The 17,750-nt window shown below is 41.3% G+C and overlaps 1 protein-coding gene across 6 annotated transcripts in view; it reads left to right on the forward strand.

The window, feature by feature from the left end:
• otofa (otoferlin a) overlaps positions 1–17,750 on the forward strand; it is a 128,503-nt gene that overhangs the window by 90,273 nt on the left and 20,480 nt on the right. For 3 of the 6 annotated variants that reach the window (XM_020056458.2, XM_029114679.2, XM_020056459.3), the window contains exons 28-44: positions 164–325; positions 1,884–1,955; positions 2,376–2,495; positions 2,753–2,914; positions 3,019–3,181; positions 3,744–3,916; positions 4,138–4,167; positions 4,303–4,437; positions 5,822–5,897; positions 7,052–7,191; positions 9,224–9,496; positions 12,464–12,591; positions 12,819–12,989; positions 13,124–13,284; positions 13,399–13,541; positions 13,744–13,832; positions 17,528–17,626. In XM_020056458.2, the coding sequence (XP_019912017.2) occupies positions 164–325; positions 1,884–1,955; positions 2,376–2,495; positions 2,753–2,914; positions 3,019–3,181; positions 3,744–3,916; positions 4,138–4,167; positions 4,303–4,437; positions 5,822–5,897; positions 7,052–7,191; positions 9,224–9,496; positions 12,464–12,591; positions 12,819–12,989; positions 13,124–13,284; positions 13,399–13,541; positions 13,744–13,832; positions 17,528–17,626 (2,297 nt within the window). The remainder of the gene's footprint in view (positions 1–163; positions 326–1,883; positions 1,956–2,375; positions 2,496–2,752; positions 2,915–3,018; positions 3,182–3,743; positions 3,917–4,137; positions 4,168–4,302; positions 4,438–5,821; positions 5,898–7,051; positions 7,192–9,223; positions 9,497–12,463; positions 12,592–12,818; positions 12,990–13,123; positions 13,285–13,398; positions 13,542–13,743; positions 13,833–17,527; positions 17,627–17,750) is intronic. The other 3 variants (XM_020056460.2, XM_020056457.2, XM_029114678.2) reach the window with 1 other exon arrangement.

The following is a 17,750-nucleotide window of genomic DNA, read 5'->3' on the forward strand; positions in this document are numbered from 1 at the left end:
TTTTAGTATCTAAACTGACAGCATTTTCTCTGATTAATGCCCATATTATACCGTTTTTCTTTTACAATTTCTGTGCTAACACTGACCCCGAGTGGCCATGACAGGAAGCACACCTGTTCCTAACTTCTCTCTGCATCGTCTCCGTTGCCATGGTGGCGTCCAGGGCAAGGCGGAGTTCATAGGTCGGACATTTGCTAAGCCCATCACCAAGATGTGCGACGAGCACTACGGCCCGCCGAGGTTCCCACCGCAGCTAGAGTACTACCAGATCTACCGCGGCAACTCTACTGCCGGAGACCTTCTGGCTGCGTTCGAGTTGCTGCAGGTAAAATGGCCTCACGCACACACTCGTCCACACAAGTACAGTACATGTGCACACCAGGGACAAGCATGTTCACATACACACCATTAATGTGTGCTTACACACACCTACACATGCAGTTAGGTCCTGAAATATTTGGACACTGACAACATTTTCATAATTCTGTCTCTGTATGCCACCACCATGGATTTGCAATGAAACAACTGAGCTGCAATTGAAGTGCAGACTTTCGGCTTTTATTCAAGGGGTTGAACAAAAATATCATGAAATGTTTAGGAATTGCAACCATTTTCATACACAGTCCCCTTTTTTCAGGGGCTCAAATGTAATTGGACAAAATAACACAATCATAAATAAAATGTTCATTTTTAATAGTTTGTTGAGAATAGTTTGCAGGCAATGACTACTTTAAGTCTGGAATGCATGGACATCACCAAACGCTGAGTTTCCTCCTTTGTCATGTTTGCCAGGACATAACTGCAGCTGTCTTCAGTTGTTGTTTGTTCGTGGGTCGTTCTGCCTTAAGTTTTGTCTTCAGCAAGTAAAATGCATGCTTGATAGGGTTGAGATCAGGTGATTGGCCATTGCAGAATATTCCACTTCTTTGCCGTAAAAAAAAACTCCTGGTTTGCTTTCCGCAGTAAGTTTTGGGTCATTGTCCATCTGTACAGTGCTATATCTGTACTGTGAAGCGCCATCAACTTTTCTGAATTTGTCTGAATCTTGGCAGACAATATATCCCTATACACTTCAGAATTCATCCGGCTGCTTCAGTCTTTTGTCACATCATCAATAATCACTAGTGACCCAGTGCCATTGGAAGCCATGCATTCCCATGCCATCAGATGATGTGGTATGCTTCGAATCATGAGCTGTTCCAAGCCTTCTCCATATATTTTCTTCCCATCATTCTGGTACAGGTTGATCTAAGTCAATTTTCCAATTACTTTTGGTCCCTTGAAAAAGAGGGGGCTACATATTAAAGAGCTGTAATTCCTAAACCATTCCTCCAATTTGGATGTGTATACCCTCAAATTACTTTAAGTCCATATTCATTATTTAACTTGAATATATTTGTTAAAGCCAAAATAACAAAACTTGTCCAGTTATTTCCGGACCTAACTGTACACACAACAGGAACACAATCAGAGCATGCTGGTCACATGCATGGTAGGAAATGCACACACATGCAAGAAGATACGAGATAAGTTGATCTTAACCTTCAACAGACCACAAAAGCATGGAACATGCGTCCACTGAACAGGTGTGCACGGCCTTATCCACAGAGTGCAGTTAAGAAGTGTTACTAAAAAAATATTTTTTTGAAAAGAAGGGTCTTTCTTTCTCTCTGTTGTTTCTTCTCATGATTTGCCATTCCTATTTCATCAAATGTTCTGTTCTTTTACTATTCTCTCTGGCCCTCTTTTTCTCCATCTCTCTGCGCACGTCGGTCTTCCTTACCCGCCATGGTCCTACATTTCTCTACATTCCTTCTTCTATCCTCACCTGAATACCCATCCCCCACACCCCCTTCATCGGTTGTGCCCCCCAACCTCTGCAGATTCCCTATGATGATGAGGAGATCAGGAGGGCTCTGATTGCTGTCCATAACTTTGCTGTTCCTCAGATTAAGGTGCTCTTTTTGCTCTTCTAGCCATCCCATCTGTAGTCATTATCTGGTCAGTTCAACTCTATGGTCATTCTCTGATCAGTCTACAACTCTAAGCGTTCTTCTACTAAGTATTTTATTCTCTGACAGTGCTTACTCCCTGTCCGCCCTATCCATCTCTATTTACCTCTGTAACTACTCTGTCTAAATTCTGTTACTCTTTAACTAGACAGATAGTTTGAAGCAAAGCCCAACTGCTTAGCCAAACTGGAAACATTAGACAAGCTACGAAGATAGTTGGATCTCTTTTATCTCAGCATACTGATGCTGACTGTTATTCAAACTGTCCATTTCAACATGATTTTGTTTCATGTTATATAACTTTTCATAGGCTGTTGTATAGTGTATGTGGATACCTCATAACCTCTTCTATACCCTGCGTAGATTGGACAAGGAGGGAGGGCAGAGCTTCCTTCCCTCGATGGTCATACTGATTCTGACCGTGGGCCCATTCTACCTGTTCCCATGGGAATTAGGCCCATCCTCAGCCGCTACCGAATAGAGGTGAGACAACCCTCAACAGCAACAGATTACTAAAGCCCAACTAAGAATACTAAAGCAGTACTAAAACAACCAGGTAGGCAGGTGGCATCTGAAAGAAAGTATTCAGGGACAAGGAGGTGGAACTCTCTATTTGGGTCGATGAGGTGCAAGTAGGGGAGTTAAAAAATAAAGAATTGTTATTCGTAAGTGAGGACCTAAATAGGTTGAGGGAGGAGCTGTTTAAATGGTCTGATCCAGTGCAATGTGTTGTGATACAGGTTCTGTTCTGGGGCCTGCGGGACCTGAAGAGGGTGAATTTGGCCCAGGTGGACCGACCCAGAGTGGACATAGAATGTGCAGGTAAAGGTGTCCAATCTGCACTCATCCAGAGCTACAAGAAGAACCCTAATTTCAGCACCCTGGTCAAGTGGTTCGAGGTGGTGAGTACAACAGGGTCAACTCTTGACACTTTACATAAAGAAATCAAGTTGATCTATGCTAACCTTTTGCTCTTACTCTCGGCTTGAACCCCTGACCCTATCAGGATCTGCCGGAAAACGAGCTGCTTCACCCTCCTCTGAACATCCGGGTGGTGGACTGCAGGGCTTTTGGCCGCTACACCCTGGTGGGGTCCCATGCTGTGACCAGCCTGCGACGCTTTATTTACAGCCCCCCAGATAAGATGCAACAGAACTGGGCCAGCTCAGGTAGTCAGTCTGTGCAAGATGCTTTTCCAGTACTTATTTTTTCTATTACAATGACAGATGACATTGTTCTATTGGTCTCCAATGGCATGTGTTCATACCGTTTAGTAAATTTGGTAAGATTTAGTACTGTGTATCAAATCTTAGTTCTGTATCAAATCTCCAATAATCTTTTCATCAGTTTCTGATGTATTCTTACTGGGAATAAGAATTATGTGTGAACATCATCTCAATTTCCTTCTGTTTTACTCACTTTGATGCTTTTTGCGCTTGCTTTTCCTCTTCCTTTCTTTATATTCCCATCTCTCTACCAATCTCTTATTTTCCCCCTTCCTGGGTACGTTCTTCTTGGGGGTGTCCTTCCTGGGTGTATCCTTCCTGAATGCATCCTTCCCTGGTGTGTCCTTTCTCTGTGTGTTATTCCTGGGTGTGTCCTTCCTGGGTGTGTTATTTCTGGGTGTGTCCTTCCTGGGTTTGTTATTCCTGGGTGTGTCCTTCCTGGATGTGTACTTCCTGGATGTGTCCTGTCTTGTTCTTTCTTGGTCACTTCCCTGAACCCCTCCAGCTAGACTGATGAATGGCTACATGGTCCTGACCAATGGGGGGTGCCAATCTCGCCTCTCCTCCCCTTACCCCCGCACCCTGTCCCGCACCTCTTGCCCTGCAGGTGATGTCATAGTCAACATGGACGCTGACCCTGTGGCCCGGAAGATGGACACGGTGGTCAAGTTAGACGCTGTAAGCTTCGATGCCTCTGTTGTTTCTTGCTTTTGATTTGTTGCATCCTTCCAGGAATGAAACAAACAAAAGTAGAGATGCGCTCAAATACTGATATTGAGGTTTATGGCTTTTACCACTGGTCCTGTGTGTGGTGTCATTCAATATTTGTTTTGATTTCCCTACTCAGACTTTCATTTGTGTGTAATTTGGTGTTGTTCTGTGTGACCCTTCCCCTATAGACGTCAGATGCAGTTGTTAAAGTTGATCTGGTAAGTCATGGCATGGACCTGTCATTTGAAAGAATATTACAATGTGGACTGACCTCAGTTGCCACCTGTAACATTCGTTAACTAAGCCAGTTAGCACATGTTTGTATTTTCACATTTGCCCCCTTGTAACTTCAGAACGAGGAGGAGAAAGAAGAAAAGAAAAAAAAGAAGAAGAAAAAGAAGGGCGAGTTGGAGGAAGAAGACGAGACGGATGAGAGCATGTTCGACTGGTGGTCCAAATATTTTGCTTCCATAGAGACATTGATGGAGGTGAGAGATTGATTAGATTCCATCCTATTGCTTCATATTTTGTCAAATTTTTCTCTTGCGTCTTATACACTCACCTAAAGGATTTTTAGGAACACCTGTTCAATTTCTCATTTATGCAATTATCTAATCAACCAATCAAATGTGGCAGTTGCTTCAATGCATTTAGGGGTGTGGTCCTGGTCAAGACAATCTCCTGAACTCCAAACTGAATGTCAGAATGGGAAAGAAAGGTGATTTAAGCAATTTTGAGCGTGGCATGGTTGTTGGTGCCAGATGGGCCGGTCTGAGTATTTCACAATCTGCTCAGTTACTGGGATTTTCACGCACAATCATTTCTAGGGTTTACAAAGAATGGTGTGAAAAGGGAAAAACATCCAGTATGCGGCAGTCCTGTGGGCGAAAATGCCTTGTTGATGCTAGAGGTCAGAGGAGAATGGGCCGACTGATTCAAGCTGATAGAAGAGCAACTTTGACTGAAATAACCACTCGTTACAACTGAGGTATGCAGCAAAGCATTTGTGAAGCCACAACACGCACAACCTTGAGGCAGATGGGCTACAACAGCAGAAGACCCCACCGGGCACTTGTCTCCACTAAAAATAGGAAAAAGCTCACCAAAATTGGACAGTTGAAGACTGGAAGAATGTTGCCTGGTCTGATGAGTCTCGATTTCTGTTGAGACATTCAGATGGTAGAGTCAGAATTTGGGGTAAACAGAATGAGAACATGGATCCATCATGCCTTGTTACCACTGTGCAGGCTGGTGGTGGTGGTGTAATGGTGTGGGGGATGTTTTCTTGGCACACTTTAGGCCCCTTAGTGCCAATTGGGCATCGTTTAAATGCCACGGCCTACCTGAGCAGTGTTTCTGACCATGTCCATCCATTTATGACCACCATGTACCCATCCTCTGATGGCTACTTCCAGCAGGATAATGCACCATGTTACAAAGCTTGAATCATTTCAAATTGATTTCTTGAACATGACAATAGAGCATCTTTGGGATGTGGTGGAATGGGAGCTTCGTGCCCTGTTTGTGCATCCCACAAATCTCCATCAACTGCAAGATGCTATCCTATCAATATGGTCCAACATTTCTAAAGAATGCTTTCAGCACCTTGTTGAATCAATGCCACGTAGAACTAAGGCAGTTCTGAAGGCGAAAGGGGTTCAAACACAGCTTTATTATGGTGTTCCTAATAATCTTTTAGGTAAGTGTAGTGTTGTCATATTTAAAGAAATTAGGAGCCATTGCGGCTGACTTTTAAGGCAGTGTTGTCCTGTAGAAATATGCTTTTATAATAATAATTTAATGGTTCCAGAATATAACGAGTTTCATGGGTGTCGTGAGGGATTCTCCTAATTTGTTGTGGTGTTCTCCTAGATCCTAAGGGCTCAGGAGGCAGCTCAGGCCGAGGCTGAGGAGAGGGAGGACCAGGAGATCGCTGCAGAGGCAGCAGGTAAACACTGTTGACACTGAGTGTCAAAATAGTCTCTCCAAATTAATGACAATTCTCTATGTGACAGGATTCTTTTCAAGCCTTAATTGAGGCTTAGAATAGTGGATGGCTGTGGTGTGTGCGTTAAACTAATTTACTGTAGGATGAGTTGTCTCTTCCTGCTTCTGGGACAGGTTGTGAGTAGGGCTGTCACGATATCACATTTTCACTACACGATTATCATGGCCTAAATAATTCACGGTAACGATTTTAACTTGGTATCTATAGAACATTTAAAGAAAAAAAATGCTATCATTTAAATTCATCTTCAGCTTTGTTTAATGTGTTTTTTGTCTCTCTTTTGATAAATTAATTACACTCAAAATACGAGTGTATGGAGGTGGAGAGAGTTTTTGGAGAAATACAAAAAGAAATCACCTAGTGAATAGGCTACAAAAAGGCATTATCTCAAACACTAGTGTATAGGTCCAGTGTATAGGTCCAGACTCGTAGTTTAAGCAAATGCAGAGTTTTTCCATGAATAAGATATGGAAAAACTGAGAGGAGTTTTTGGAAAAACACAACATCCTTTTTTCCATGTGAATAGGCTACTAAAACAGTGCGTCTTTGCGAATCTCTCCCAGGGGTTCTAGTAGGGCTAACAAGTTGATTTCAAAGCCAGTGCATAGGTCCAGCCTCCTTGTTTAAGCACATGCATCGATTGTCAATAGGTGACATGAATAGAAAATTGGGAAAAATACAACTACAGTTTCGCCTAGTGAATACGATATTATCATATGTGTTTGATTAACAGAATATCAAAATTTCAGTTTTTAAATATCACAGTTATCGTCAATACCGCAACACCCCTAGTTGTGAGGGCACTGGAGTTGACCTGAGCATGACACGACCTCAACTCTACTTTGTCACTAATAAATCTTCACCCGTCCATCACCACCTGAAGGAAATGTTAGATGTGCACTAACAAATGATGTGCACTAACAAATATATAACTTCAATTGACTCACTGTCAGGGATACCACTTGCCCTGGCAATGGATGTCCTGAGGGCTCAGATGTCAATGATTGACATCCCTCCTTCTACACCCTTCCTCCCCACCTCACCCCCACTCCCTTTCACTCTTCTCTCACTCCCTCCACACATCATACACTCAGATATCAAAGCTGACGACCTTCTTGTGAAAGGCTCCAAAGGGAAGGAGAAGAGCCGGGACAAGAGCAAGAAGAAGAAGAATAACAATGCAGGAGAGGGGACTGATAAACGGCTCAGCAAACCCAAAGTGGATGAGCTGCTGGTCAGTAGGCCTACATATGGTTGCACACACACTCATACACACACACACAGAAACACAGTATACAACAAAATTCTCACTTTGATAGGAATTGGAGTACACACACTCTTTGTTCAGAGTGTCTGATATCATACAGTTTTGCTCATACAGTAAGTTTGCATATCCTGCCAGAAATTTTGAAATTTTGGCATTGATTTTGAAAATATGACTGATGCAAAAACACTGTCTTTTATTTAAGGATAGTGATCATGTAGTGATCATGTGATGCCATGATGTAATAATCACATAGTTGTTTGGCTCCTTTTTAAATCATAATGATAACAGAAATTACCCAAATGGCCCTGATCAAAAGTTTACATACCTTGAATGTTTTGCCTTGTTACTGACACACACACAGGTGACACACACACAGGTGAAAATGGCAGTTAAAGGTTAATTTCCCACACCTTTGGCTTTTTAAATTGCAGTAAGTGTTTGTATATAAATAGTCAATCAGTTTGTTAGCTCTCACGTGAATGCACTGAGCAGGCTAGATTCTGAGCCATGGAGAGCAGAAAAGAACTGTCAAAAGACCTGTGTAACAAGGTAATGGAATTTTAAAAAAGATGGAAAGGGATATAAAAAGATATCCAAAGCCTTGCAAATGCCAGTCAGTACTGTTCAATCACTTATTAAGAAGTGGAAAATTCAGCGATCTCTCAATACCAAGCCAAGGTCAGATAGACCAAGAAAGATTTCAGCCAAAATGCCAGAATAATTTTGCATGATACAAAGAAAACCCACAGGTAAACTCAGGAGAAATACAGGCTGCGCTGGTAAAAGACGGTTTGGTTGTTTAAAGGAGCACAATATGATGATACTTGAACAGAAATTTGCTGCATGGTCGAGTTGCCAGAAAGAAGTCTTTACTGCGCCAATGCCACAAAAAGCCTGGTTACAATATGCACGACAACAACTTGACACGCCTCACAGCTTCTGGTACAATGTACTTTGGAGTGACGAAACCAAAATAGAGCTTTATGGTCACAACCATAAATGCTATGTTTGGAGAGCGGTAAACAGGGCCTATAGTGAACAGAATACCATCCCAATTGTTAAGCATGGAGGTGGCCCACTGATGTTTTGTGGGTGTGTGAGCTCTAAAGGCACGGGAATCTTGTGAAAATTGATGGCAAGATGAATGCAGCCTGTTATGAGAAAATAGTGGCAGACAATTTCTTCGAAACCTGCGCATGGGACGCTCTTGGACTTTCCAGCACGACAATGACCCTAAGCACAAGGCCAAGTTGACCCTCCAGTGGTTACAACAGAAAAAAGTGAAGGTTCTGGAGTGCCCATCACAGTCTCCTGACCTTAATATCGTTGACCCACTCTGGGGAGATCTCAAACATGTGGTTCATGCATGATGAACAAAGACAAAGCATTTTGCCAAGACGAATGGGCAGCTATACCACCTGCAAGAATTCGGGGGCCTCATAGACAACTATTACAAAATACACAGTTTTAAGAACTAGGGGTATGCAGACTTTTGAACAGGGATGAGTAAAAAAAAGAAATGTGTTGCCATGCTTTGTTTTATGATTGTGCCATCCTGTTATGGCCTACAGTTGAATGTGAATCCGATAAGTACTTGTGTTTTGCCTGCTCACTCATGTTTTGTTTACAAATGGTACATATATTACCAATTCTCCAAGGGTATGCAAACTTTTGAGCACAACTGTCTGATATGCATAGTAAAGCCTGACTATTCCGTCCCCACAAAGTGTTTTAGTCAGCCTACAAGGAAGAAGATTATTAGGTATTAGGTTTCCTTACAGTTGGGGTTTATCTTTAGAATTTGGGTTATTAAGGTAATGGATTGGGCATCAATGTTAGGTTTTTGAGATTTTCATGAGGTTAGGGTAAATAAGGTTAGGGTAAATTGTCATGAGGTTAGGGTAAATCTAAGGGTTAGGTTTAGGGAATGAGGAAAAATAGGGAATCATTTTTCTGGTCTCCACACTGATAACAAATCAAATATGCGTGTACTTTCCAGGTATACAATAAGGAGCTGGAGGCAGAGTTCGATAACTTTGAGGACTGGCTCCATACCTTCAACCTGTACCGAGGAAAGGCAGGAGACGACGATGAAGCAGCCCTGGATGATGACAGGATCGTGGGCAGGTTCAAGGGCTCCATGTGCATGTACAAGCTGCCTCTGTCTGAGGAGATCACCCGGGAGGCGGGCTTTGACCCAAACTTGGGCATGTTCCAGAGCATTCCACACAATGACCCCATCAATGTGCTAGTACGAGTGTACATTGTCAGGGTGAGTGACAGCCTAATCTTCAACTCCCCAACAGAAACAAAATCTTTCTCTGGTTGATGCTTGAATCCACAGAGGTCTAATCATTTGTTCTTTGCTATCCTACTTGCAATAGTTTAAGAGTAGCATGTTTTGGGCTAATTGTTCCAGGTTGACAAATAGCTGTCTCCAGCCTATATATATATATATATATATATATATATATATATATATATATATATTTTTATATATATATATATATATATATATATATATATATATATATATATATATATATATATATATATATATATATATATATACAATAACATAAAAACTAATACTAAAATGAAAACATCAAAACAAATGAAAAAATACAATAACAAAACATATAAATATAAAAAATGGGATAAAAACATAGGAAGCTATAAGGCTAAACAGTGTGGTTAAATTTAAGTGCTCAGTCATAGGCATGTGAAAAGAGGAGTGTTTTTAACCTGGATTTAAAAATGTATACGTTTGGAGCACGTCTAAGACTTTCTGGTAGTTTATTCCAGTTGTGTACAGCATACGTGCTAAATGCAGCTTCTCTATGTTTAGTTTGGACTCTGGGCTCCACTAGCTGACCTGTGTTCATGGATCTAAGAGCCCTGCTCGGTTTATATTCTTCAAACATATCAGAAATGTATTTGGGTCCTAAACCATTCAGAGAGTTATAAACTAAAAGCACCACTTTGAAATATATTCTGTAACTGCCAATGCAAAGAATTAAGAACCGGAGTGATGTGCTCTGTTCTCTTGGTCCTGGTTAACATTCTAGCAGCAGCATTCTGAATGAGCTGCAGCTATTTTAGTATTTTTCGGGAGTCCAGTTAAGAGGCCTTTACAGTAGTCAACCCTACTTGAGATAAAAGCATGGATGAGCTTCTCTTGATCTTTTTGGGACACCTAGCCTTTGATTCTGGCTATATTCTTTAGATTATAGAATGCTGTTTTGATGACTGCTTTGATATGACTGTTAAATGTGAGGTCTGAGTCTATCAAAACACCAAGATTACGCACTTGATCCCTGGTTTTTAGGGCCTGAGAATCCAGCTCTTTACTAATATTTGTTCTTTTATTTTTGTTGCTAAACACAATAATCTCAGTTTTATCTTGATTTAATTGTAGACAATTTCAATCAATCAATCAATCAAAATGTATTTATAAAGCGCTTTTTACAACAGCAATTGTCACAAAGTGCTTTACAGAGACACCCGGCCTTAAACCCCAAGGAGCAAACAACAGTAGTGTTGAATTTCAGTGGCTAGGAAAAACTCCCTAAGAAGCATATAGAGATTGAACAAAAGCAGTCCGAGAACTGATCCCTGTGAAACTTCCTATGTCATAGCCACCCTATCAGATTCATCATTACCAATGGTGACAAAGTAACTCCGGCCATCTAGATAAGATCTGAACCAATCAAGGACTGTCCCGGAGAGTTCTACCCAATTTTCCAGCCTATCTATAAGTGTTCTATGATCTACAGTGTCAAATGCTGCACTGAGATCTAATAGAACCAGAACTGTTATTTTATCAGAATCAGTATTCTGCCGTATATCATTTAAAACTTTAATCAGGGCCATTTCAGTACTGTGGTGAGGTTGGAAACCTGACTGAAATTTGTCTAAGAGACCGCTTGAGGTCACAACATTGCTGAGTTGATTGAAGACAACCTTCTCAATGATCTTGGCTATAAAAAGGAGATTTGATACAGGTCTATAGTTGTTCATTATAGATGCATCTCTTTTTTAATAAGGGCTTAATGGCAGCTGTTTTTAGAGACATTGGAAAAATGCCTGATTGCAGAGAGCTATTAACTATTTGCTGTATGTCCATTTTTATAGTGTTAATTTAATTTTTTTTAAGTCTGATGACAGTGTGTTGAGACAGCAAGTGGAAGCTTTAAGATGTCGAACTGTTTCTTCTAGTGATTTTTTTATCAATTGTATTAAAATGCGACATAATAACCAAGTGTCTTGGTGGTCATGTCTTGGTGGTCATGGTGATGGTACAGAGTCCTTGTTCGACTGTGTAGTTCTGATGTTCCGTCGAATACAAAAATGTTCACTAAAGAAACAGGCAAATTCATTACATTTCACAGTTGACATGAGTTTTGATGCTGTCTGCTCTATTGGGTTTGTAAGCTTGTCGAACATGAAAAATAGAGTGTGGGTATTGTTGATTTTCTTGTTGATCATTCCCGATAAATGTTGATGTCTGGCCCTGCGTAACTCATTGTTGAAGCTACCAAGGCTTTGTTTATAGAATTAGAAGTTTAGTTTTCCTCCACTTACTTTCCGCTTTCCTACATTTTCTTTTCAGCGTGCTTACTATCATGGTGGTTCTCCATGGTGTTTTCTGTTTGCTCATAGTTTTCTTTACTTTTCCAGTGCAACACGATCCATGACAATGGACATCCATGTCAATATTTTGGCATTCAAATTATCCAGAAATACATCAACTGACTCAGCACTTATTGTTGGAGAGATAGCCATGGCTTCCATAAACTGAGCATTGGTACTCACATTAATGTACCTTTTCGTAACAGAAACAGAGTTTACTGGAACATTCGGGGTGATCAGTGATTAAAAAAAGACACAGAAAGGATCAGACAGGGCCAAGTCTTTAACCATGATGTAGGAATCTAGAATGTGGCCTTGAGTGTACGTACGCTCTTTCACATGTTGAGTGAGATCAAAAGTGTCAAGTAGTGCAAAAAGTTATTTGGCATTATTGTCTCTACTATTATCTATGTGGATTTTAAAATCCCCTGTAATAATAAATAAGTTATAATCAAAAGCTAGATTCCTAGCTTGTACTCAAAACAGTCGGCATTGCTATTTTCACAATAGCAGGGACCCGAAGCACTAGTAATAAGTAGTAATAACATTATTATTAAACTAATAAATAATAACCTAAACCCTACCACACTCCAACTCTTTATGTCAGGCCACAGACCTCCATCCTGCTGATATCAATGGGAAAGCTGACCCTTACATTGTCATCAAACTGGGCAAGTCAGAGCTGAAGGACAAAGAAAACTACATCTCCAAGCAGCTCAACCCTGTCTTTGGCAAGTGAGTGTGGATCGATTTGCTGATGGCACGTCAGTGCAGATTCAGCTGGTCACCTCACCAAAATACAGTCAAGTATATTAAAGCTTTAATTCACTGTTTGCATTGACGGCATGGTAGCTTACCACTTTTATCTCCAATCAATGTCATCTGTATTCTCTCCATCTCTGCATTACTTGTCTTTTTTCCTCCCTCCTCCTCTGCTTCCCTCACTCCAACATCTCTCTCAGGGCATTTGACATCCAAGCTACATTCCCCATGGAGTCAATGTTGACAGTGTCGGTGTATGACTGGGATCTGGTGGGCACTGACGACCTCATCGGGGAAACCAAGGTCGATTTGGAGAACCGCTACTACAGCAAACACAGAGCTACCTGCGGCATCGCTAGCAATTACTCTGTGTGAGTTCCATTCTGTGTATCTGTTTGCACATCTCTCTCTCATTCCATCCGCCCTCCTCCCATTCTCCATCTCCAAATGAAAAAAATTACCAAAAAGTATTCTTAACTGGTGGTTTGATTTGTGTTTTGCATAGTCATGGTTACAATGTGTGGCGTGACCCTCTGAAGCCAAGCCAGATACTGGCAAAGCTGTGTAAGGAGGCCAAGTTGGACGGACCCCTATATGGCCCGGGGGGCAGGGTCAAGGTCGCCAACTGCATCTTCACAGGCCCCACAGAGATTGAAGATGAAAATGGTATGGCGTTGGTATTTGGTTTCAATCGGTTATGCCTTCAACCATGCCAGATTTAGTAAGCGTCGCCTGTAGGAATACCTGGTATTTACTTTGTGTGTGTGTGTGTGTTTGCAGGTATGAAGAGGCAAACAGATGAACACCTGGCCCTGACGGTGTTGAAGCACTGGGAGGAGATTCCCAGAGTCGGCTGTAAACTCATCCCTGAACATGTGGAGACCAGACCCCTGCTTCACCCTGAGAAACCCGGCATAGAACAGGTCACTCACACACACACTCCTGATCCTCATAAACACTTTTAATTGGATGTATTGTAGGGATTTATCTGGAGGTAGGAGTTAGGATCAAGTCACTTTTGTCACTTTTGAGTAAACAATATATTGCCATATTAAATAATTAAGAACAGCGGGTAATAATGCTGTCATAAGCGTTTAACTTTTTATGACCTCTGTTATACCTCAGGGGCGGGTTGAGATGTGGGTAGACATGTTCCCCATGGACATGCCAGCACCTGGACCTGCCATTGACATATCACCACGGAAACCAAAGAGGTACGTTCTTTTTGGGGCTGGCCAAAGGGCCACAATCCAATGAGTGTAAATATTATACTATACTGTAAATCACAGATCGATCAGGGGACAACGTAAAAATGAAAGCCCCTTTAGGTTCACTAATCAAATGCTTTTCGTGTGGTTCAATATGAAGTTCTGTATACAGTGCCTTCAGAAAATTCAGACCCCCTCACGTTTTTCTTAAGACTTCATTGATAACATTCATTGATATTTTTTGCATTCAGTCTACACACAATGTCTTATAATTACAAAACGAAAACATGTTTTTACAAATTCAATTCATAGAAAATAAAATATCTCATGTACATAAGTATTGAGATCCTTTGCCATGACATTCCAAATTAAGCTGAGATGCGTCCTGTGTCCTTTGATACTTTTTGAGATATTTCAAAAACATAATAGGAGTCAATCTGTGGCAAATTAAATAGTTTGGACATAATTTAGAAAGGTCCCCATATTCACAGTGCATGTTGCCAAGCAGTGAGTTCAAGTAACAGACCCATCTCAACTCCAAATGTTCAGAGGAGCCTACATGAATCAGGCCTTGGTCTAATTGCTGAAAAGAAATCCACTACTGAAGGACACCAATTTGAAGAAGAGACTTGCTTGGGCCAAGAAACACGAGAAATGTATAAGCTAACACTCATCACCTGGCTAATACCATCCCTGCGATAAAGCATGGTGGTGGGAGCATCATGCTATGGGAATGCTTCTTAGTATCAGGGACTGGGAGTCTGGTCAGGATTGAGGGAATGATACACAGAGCAAAATACAGAAAGGTCCTTGAAGAATCCAGAGCACACAAGACCTCTGACTGGTGCAAAAAAATCTGGTTTAGGCATACCCAAGCAGACTCAAAGCTGTCATCGCTGGACAAAGTACTCAATTAAATGTCTGAATACTTATATACATGAGACTTTTTATTTACAATAAATTGGTTTTAGCTTTGTCATTATGGGTCGCTGTAACCTAACAAAATTTGAAGAAAGTGAAGTGGTATAAATCCTTTCCGAAGGCACTGTACAGGTGCAGGTCATAAAATTTGAATATCATCAAAAAGTTGATTTATTTCAGTAATTCCATTCAAAAAGTGAAACTTATATTCATTAATTACACACAAACTGATTTATTTCAAATGTATATTTATTTTGTGATGATTATAACTGACAACTAATGAAGATCCCAAATTCAGTATCTCCCCGAAAATTTGAATATTACTTAAGACCAATACAAAAAAAATATTTTTAGAAATGTTGGCCAACTGAAAAGTATAAACATGAAAAGTATGAGCATGTACAGCACTCAATACTTAGTTGGGGCTGCTTTTGCCTGAATTACTGCAGCAATGCAGCGTGGCATGGGGTCGATCAGTCTGTGGCACTGCTCAGGTGTTATGAGAGCCCAGGTTGCTCTGATAGTGGCCCTCAGCTCTTCTGCATTGTTGGGTCTTGCGTATCGCATCTTCCTCTTCACAATACCCCATAGATTTTCTATAGGGTTAAGGTCAGGCGAGTTTGCTGGCCAATTAAGAACAGGGATACCATAGTCCTTAAACCAGGTACTGGTAGTTTTGGCACTGTGTGCAGGTGCCAAGTCCTGTTGGAAAATGAAATCTGCATCTCCATAAAGTTGATCAGCAGAAGGAAGCATGAAGTGCTCTAAAGCTTCCTGGTAGACGGCTGCGTTGACCTTGGACCTCAGAAAACACAGTGAACCAACACCAGCAGATGACATGGCACCCCAAACCATCACTGACTATGGAAACTTTACACTGGACTTCAAGCAATGTGGATTGTGTGCCTCTCCTCTCTTTGTCCAGACTCTGGGACCTTGATTTCCAAAAGAAAATCCAAAATGTACTTTCATCAGAGAACACAGCAGCAGTCCAGTCCTTTTTGTCTTTAGCCAAGACGAGACGCTTCTGACGCTGTGTCTTGTTCAACAGTGGCTTGACACAAGGAATGCGACAGCTGAAACCCATGTCTTGCATACGTCTGTGCGTGGTGGTTCTTGAAGCACTGACTCCAGCTGCAGTCCACTCTTTGTGAATCTCCCCCACATTTTTGAATGGGTTTTGTTTCACAATCCTCTCCAGGGTGTGGTTATCCCTATTGCTTGTACACTTTTTTTCTACCACATCTTTTCCTTCCCTTCGCCTCTCTATTAATGTGCTTGGACACAGAGCTCTGTGAACAGCCAGCCTCTTTAGCTATGACCTTTTGTGTCTTGCCCTCCTTGTGCAAGGTGTCAGTGGTCGTCTTTTGGACAGCTGTCAAGTCAGCAGTCTTCCCCATGATTGTGTAGCCTACAGAACTAGACTGAGAGACCATTTAAAGCACCCATATTATGACTGCTTTTCAACAAGTTAAAATAGGTCTATAAGTTCCATAAAACATGTTTCTGAAGTTGTTTGCTGGAAATAGCTTGTAGGAAAAGATTCTTACCTCCCTCTATTACCCTCTGTTTAAGTCCCTTTCAAAGTTTTCTGTTTTCTGCTGCTCATTGCATATTCATTAGCTGCTGCTCCTTTGCCCACGCCCACTCTAACTGTTACCATGGTAGCGGGGAGAGCGTAGTTGTAACGGTCTAACGTAATTTGCGCAGAACTACTTACATGTCCCTCGTCTGCAGGTATTACACCCAAAGTTGGAATTGCCCACTCTTTTAGCAAAAGTTTCTTGGCTAATCCTGCCTTGTACTGACCAAAGTTGGAGAAACAGCCCGCCTCAAAGTGGTTAGCACAAACCGACAATTTTTTGACAACTGTAGCAGGGACATTGCCTTCAAAAATGAATTCAAGCCATGCCGCTCTTCTGTCCCCTGCTGCTGGGACGCGATGGAGTGTTTTCTGCTCCTCTTTACAGCCAACAACAGCACAGTTTAAGTGGTGCTTCGACATGGTGCTTCTGAATCAGTAACAACATGGAGGATATCAGAGAAGTTACTGCTGTACCTGGTGGGTGGACCCTATAGACGGTGGAGACATTAGGTATGCTCTGTTGGGAGGGGGTGGAGGGTGGGAATATTCAAATTTTTGTGACGTCACAGTCCGAGGAGTTTTCTAACAGCTCACATTCAGAAACCCATATCTCACTCAAAACAGCATGGATGTTTTTTTTCCAAAGTTTGTATGCGTGTGGAAGCACCAGAGACAAAAAAGAACACCCCAAAACCCAGAATTTTTCATAATATGGGCACTTTAAAGGCCTTTGCAGGTGTTTTGGGTTAATTAGCTGATTAGAGTGTGGCACCAGGTGTCTTCAATGTTGAACCTTTTCACAATATTCTAATTTTCTGAGATTTTCAGTTTTCAGTTATAATCATAAAAATTTAATGAAAAAAACACTTGAAATATATCAGTCTGTGTGGAATGAATGTATACATTATACAAGTTTCACTTTTTGAATGGAATTACTGAAATAAATCAACTTTTTGATGATATTCAAATTTTATGACCAGCACCTGTATAAGACTTAAATCAAATGATCTTGAAGTTTTCCTACTAATTCCGCCACCAAGTTTTCTGTTTTAAGTGTTGTATTTCCTTTGAGTAGGTTGGTTATCTAGATTTTGCCCTGGGACAGGGGTGTAGAGACAGCAGCCGTGTTCCAGGGCTAATTTAGCATCAGACAACAGCAGTCCAACTGTGTGTGTCCCTCCTGCCTCCTCGCCAGATATGAGCTAAGGGTGGTTATATGGAATACAGATGAAGTAATACTGGAAGACGATGATTACTTCACTGGGGAAAAGTCCAGTGACATATTTGTCAGGGGGTAGGTACCACAGAGGGCCGCAGCTTTAAAGCCTGGTCGCCCCGTGGGTCTGACGAAGTTGCGCGCTTTTTCTTTTCGCCGTTAATCGTAGATTTTTGTTTTGTTTTGTTTGTTTCCATGTTTT

Source organism: Esox lucius, chromosome 18, assembly GCF_011004845.1.
Source record: "Esox lucius isolate fEsoLuc1 chromosome 18, fEsoLuc1.pri, whole genome shotgun sequence".
Lineage (NCBI taxonomy): Eukaryota > Metazoa > Chordata > Actinopteri > Esociformes > Esocidae > Esox > Esox lucius.